The 5,190-nt window shown below is 54.9% G+C and overlaps 1 protein-coding gene across 1 annotated transcript; it reads left to right on the top strand.

The window, feature by feature from the left end:
- Positions 1–874: 874 nt before the first annotated feature.
- On the top strand, positions 875–4,781 carry PHLDA1 (pleckstrin homology like domain family A member 1). Its single transcript, XM_040651204.2, has one exon. It carries the CDS (start codon positions 1,060–1,062, stop codon positions 1,537–1,539), a length of 480 nt encoding a protein of 159 aa, XP_040507138.1. The 5' UTR covers positions 875–1,059; the 3' UTR covers positions 1,540–4,781.
- The last annotated feature ends 409 nt before the right edge of the window (positions 4,782–5,190 follow it).

The raw sequence follows: 5,190 nt of genomic DNA, 5'->3' as shown, positions 1-5,190 counted from the left end.
ATTAAAACAATCATTAATAGTGAGGTTTATTTCTAATGTGCTCCTACTGCCCTGTGCTATACGGGACCTGCTTTCTGCCTGCTAAGATCAGGGTGAGGAGGAGGTGTTTATTGTTGCTTTTGTATATTATTTTAATGGCCTTACGTGCAGTAGTACACCATGTCCAGCATTCAGTTTACAGTGGCATTGTCACCTAACTTCAGTTACATGAGCTTTTGATTCACGCCTAACACCAAAGGCTTTTAAAATAGGTCGTGGCTTGCTGTAGGTCACTTGGCTTCTCTACTCACATGGTTTCAAGGAACTGAAAGGCAGCCCAACCACTGTGGCTCTCTGTGGTACAACGAGCAGAAGAAAGAATCTTCTCTGTGTTAATTGGGGCTTGTCTGTTGTGAAAGTTTGCAAGTATGGGGCTTCCCCTGGCTCCTTGGGGGGAGCGAGAGGGATGCGTCCGTGTAGTATAATACATCTCTACGTACCTGCTGTAAAGCTGCTTCTCCCACCCCAAGGTCAGCTTGTTAGTAAAACAACGCTAAAGGCCGTGTGTGAGGCTCTTTGCTGTGTTGGCTGTAAATGCCGGGGTGCTGTTAGCAGCCGGCGCCGCTCCTCCTGGCCTCCAATCAGCGCCGCCCTCCCGCGCCGGTGTGCAGCCGCCCCGCTCCCCCGGGGCCGCGCTCGGCCGTCGCTCTCAGCCGGCAGCCGCGGAGCCGCTGTCGCTGCGGGGCGGCACGGCGCACTACGGCCGGGCGTGGGGCTCCCGGGCGGCGGCTGCGGGTCGGGGCGGTGCCGGGCTCCTCCGCCGCCGGCGGGGCCGCCTTTTCCGCTGGGTGTCACTCTGGGGTGGGAAAGGCGCGCTCAAAAGCCGGGGGGCGGGAGAAGCCCTCCGCCACAGCTCCGCTCCGCTCCGGCAGCGCTCCCGCCACGCCGCGCCACGGGCGGCCGCCGCTGCGCTCGCTGCGGGCCGGGGCGCTGCGCCTCGGGGCCGGCGCCGGGCGGAGGGTGCTGGGCTGGTGCCGGCTGCGCCCCGAGCGCTGCCCCCGCGGGCCGCCGGCCGGGAGGATGCTGGAGAGCGGCTGCAAGGCGGTGAAGGAGGGCGTGCTGGAGAAGCGGAGCGACGGGCTGCTGCAGCTCTGGAAGAAGAAGCGCTGCATCCTCACCGAGGAGGGGCTGCTCCTCGCGCCCCCCAAGCAGCCGCCTCCACCGCAGCAGCAGCAGCAACAGCAGCAGCCGCCGCCCGCAGCGCCGAGCACCGAGCCCACGGCTAAGATTAAGGAGCTACACTTCTCCAACATGAAGACGGTGGACTGCGTGGAGCGGAAGGGCAAGTACGTGTACTTCACGGTGGTGATGGCCGAGGGCAAGGAGATCGACTTTCGGTGCGCGCAGGAGCAGGGCTGGAACGCGGCGATCACGCTGCAGATGGTGCAGTACAAGAACCGCCAGGCCATCCTGGCCGTGCGCTCCACCCGCCAGAAGCAGCAGCACCTGGCGCAGCAGCCCCACGGCCCGCGCCTCCGCAGCGCCTCCAACTCCGCCTAGCGCCGGCGGCACGGCGCCCCGCTCCGCTCCGCGCTGCTACGCCGCACCGCGCGGGGCAGCGACCGCGGCGGGACCGAGCGCAGCGCCTGGGGACGGAGCCGGGCGCGGCCCCGAAGCGCTTCGGCCCTTTTATTTATGGACCTCGGGACGGAGCCTCGGGTGTGACGGGACTTCGGGGAGACGTGATGTACTGTAACTTTATTTTACCGTGCTTTATTTATTAGGTTGTGGGTTGGTTTGTTTGTTTGTTTGTTTTTTTCCGAGGCTTGTTTGCGAGGCGTTTCTGAATGTAGGCCGTAGCCAAAAAGCAAAGCGAAGAACGATGTACGTGTGCTGGCTGCCTGGGGAAGCTCCGCGTAGTTTGGCCGCACGCAATTTGACACAAGGAGCCCTTCATTTGTGCCCCAAATACACTGTATTCCGCAAACACGGGGCGTGCGATGCGCGGTTGGAACGTGGCGGATGGAAACTCTTCTCTCTGCCGAGAAGAGCGGTTATGGTGTAGGGTTTAATCATTCTCTTTCACGGCATATAAACGCGCGGTGGCCAACGCCGCCCCTCTGTACGCGCTCGGTCATTCAATGCGAGTCATGGGTGGTGGTTGCCGGGAGATGAAACCCATCCGATGGGTGCGTGAGCCGGGGGGGCCCAGCCCCATCTGCATGGGGTGGGGTCACAGCCGGGCTCTACCTGGCTGTGAGGCTGCTGGGGAGCCTTAGGAGCGTCCCTGAGCTCTCAGGGCTCCCTCCGGGTGTGCTGCAGGCTCTCCACCTTGGTTGGATTTCATCCTCTACGTGTCGTAGCGATCAAATGGATTCTTCCGGTCACCGTTCCATAAGGTGAAAGTTGCTCTATTGGTATTTAGAGCTGCCGGAGGCGTGTGACCTGCCTCTAAAAGCACTGAGGAAGCCATGAAGTTGGAGAACAAAGGCACGTCCCATAGGGTCGGTGGGCAGCTGGCTGGGGGGAGCTGCCGGCCCTGGGTGCTGTGCAGGACGGGGCTGAGCTGGGGAGCGGGGAGCAGCACGGCCCGCCTTGTTGTGGGCTCAGGGCTGCTGGTGGTAACCGATGTGTGAGGAGAACAGCAGCGAGCCCCTTTACGAGTGTGGTGAACGTAAACAAGATCTCTTGAAGCCATGCATCCAGGACTTCTGTGTTTGTGTAACTGAGACACGGTCTGTCTGTAAGACCCCGCAGCCTCACGGTGTGAGCTGTTCTCTAAGCGCTTAAAGGCAGAACTCTGAGGCGACACTCAGAGGGAGAAATCAGAACCCGCTGCTGCACGAGGTGGTCCTTTATGGCCCACTGCGCACCCTCAGCTCCAGCTCAGCCTCGTAAGGAGCAAATGGCAATCTCCTATTGTCCTCTTCCTCCACCCCTTGCCCCAGGTGTGTGGGTTGCATCCCCGGACACACAGACCTGGTGCTGAGTCCTGCCCACTCCTCTGCAGCTACTCCTCTGTGCTTGGCCCTGCGCTGGCCTCGAAAACACTGTGGCCAAGCTGGGGGGGGGGGGTGCAGGTTAAAGCTGTCCTAACAGAGCTGTCACTTCAGGACTAATTGAAGTCGAAGTTGCCCTGCATCTTCTAGGATTAGAATCGCTGCCTTGGCAATCACAATAGCCAATTTCCACATCTCTGTACATCTGCCATTATCGTTCTGCTAATGCTTGGATGTTAGAGCTGCGAGGGGATTCTCTAATGAGCTAGTCAGAGACTTAAAAATAGGCTGTAATTTGTAATTTGGCTCCTCTCTTCAATCGTTAATTACGGTGTACTGAGCAACTAATCCACCTTTCCGGATAGACGTATCGCTGGTAGCTCACCTACTAAAATGTGTTAGCCTCCTGAAGAATAAATGTACACGATGAAAAATGTTCCTACGTGATCAGAGACATGCACATTTCTCTGGCGGAGGCAGGTAGCCGTGTCCTAGGTGGACACAGACCATCTGAGTTCCACCGAAGTCCATGGATCTGCTGTAAAGCTGAAATTTCACTGCTCTTCTGGAAATCTTTGTAGTTTGAAAACGGGAGATGACAATTTCAGTGATGTAATTGAGACCGAAGGCTGAAAAAGCAAAGGAAATTGGAAACGTCAAGGTTGATGGTTCAAGGTCAATGTTGTAATTCACCTCGGGCTTCCTGTTTTAAGTTGCTTTGAGGGATGCTCTCCGAAATCCATTTGGACTGACGAGTTCACTGACAAACTTTTGCCTGTTACCACTGCCCGCTGCGTCGCCTTTGTGAAACTCCAGAGTCAGACGGTCACATCACAGCACCCACCTCAAGCTGTGCCTGTGTCTCAGCCTGAACCAATGGGCCAAAGACACCCAGTGTCTCCTGGCAACTCCACTCCTGCTGCTGCAAACCAAAGGGAAGCGGATCAGCCAGGGTCCCGTGGGGACAGCTGCACTGTGTGGCTTGGGACATGTCAGCGTTAGGGAGGCTGCATGGTCTGACGTGGTCAGCCCCATCGCTTTCTCATGCTCTAAATTCCCCAGTGTCCGTGGCTGATAGCCATTTTAGATGCAGAACTGGTTTGATGTTATGCAGTGAGATAGTTCCGTTTTTTTTGGCTTCCCTCTGTTCCACTGCACAGTCTTCATTGGAGCTGCGCAGTTAAGTGCTGTCTGTCCTGCCTCATAGGAAAAGGCTCTGACAGCCATCCCAGAAGATTCTTAGCAAGAAAAGGAGTCATTTATCCCCTTACAAAAAGGAAAACAAACAAATGCACACGAACGGTGTATGGTTGATGTAAATTTATCAGAGATTAAACAACAGTGCTAGTAAAACACAAACAGGAGAATGCTTGGAATGGGTAACAAAAATGTTGACAATTGTCAATCAGAAGGTTGAAACTGTATGTCTTGATTTAAAAAAAGAAGAGAGTGGCCGAGGGGCAAGATTCAGCAGGAAAGTTCAAGCTGGGGGGACTGTTTTGTACCAAGAAAATATAGAATTGGGGGTGGGGGGAAAGAATGATCGAATGGACGTTGTCCTTGTGACGTCCCGAAGCAGTTCCTCTCTTACGGCTCGCGGTATGCACGTGCCGGCTTCTGGGTTACAGCTGCAGCCATGTACCAAACGTTTTCTGGCATAACCTATTGTGAGCAGAAATGTCAGCGTCATCAAAAACCTTGTGTGTAAATATGACTCATAAATGATTTCCGAGAGATGTGATTTATTTTTCATATTTTTCAAGATGCATTCCATTTCAAATAAAGAGGTATCTATTGAAAGAACTCTCGCTGTGTTGGACGAGTGCTTGTTTGGGCTGTTTTCTCGCTTAAAAATGATTAAGGTCTGATCTAAGCTTTTCTTGTGTCCTAGGACCTAAGAGGAATGCTTTTAACCTGTGTAGATCTCTTCTGAAGGAAAAAGACCCATTTAGTTGCTATACATAGCTGGGTTATGAGGCTCTGAGCCCTCGACTCGCTTCTTGCTGTGTGAGATGTGATCACCCACACCCAGTCCCACCAATTTAAGTAATGCTCTGTCTACTTGGCCTCAAAGTCAATCCACACACAACAGACCTTAAGGACACAGTCTTGGGGCTCGTAATCTCGACCCATGAGTGCCTCACCTCATAGGACATCATGAATCTAAAGTGAAGCATTATATGTGCTGCATTGCCCTTTTCTTGTGCATCTG

This window comes from Gallus gallus, chromosome 1 (genome assembly GCF_016699485.2).
Source record: "Gallus gallus isolate bGalGal1 chromosome 1, bGalGal1.mat.broiler.GRCg7b, whole genome shotgun sequence".
Classification (NCBI taxonomy): Eukaryota; Metazoa; Chordata; class Aves; order Galliformes; family Phasianidae; genus Gallus; species Gallus gallus.
This window is presented reverse-complemented; position numbering and strand designations above follow the sequence as displayed.

What these genes read in the sequence shown, in the direction of transcription:
- PHLDA1 (XM_040651204.2), top strand. Translation starts at nt 1,060, where the DNA reads ATGCTGGAGAGCGGCTGCAAGGCGGTGAAGGAGGGCGTGCTGGAGAAG.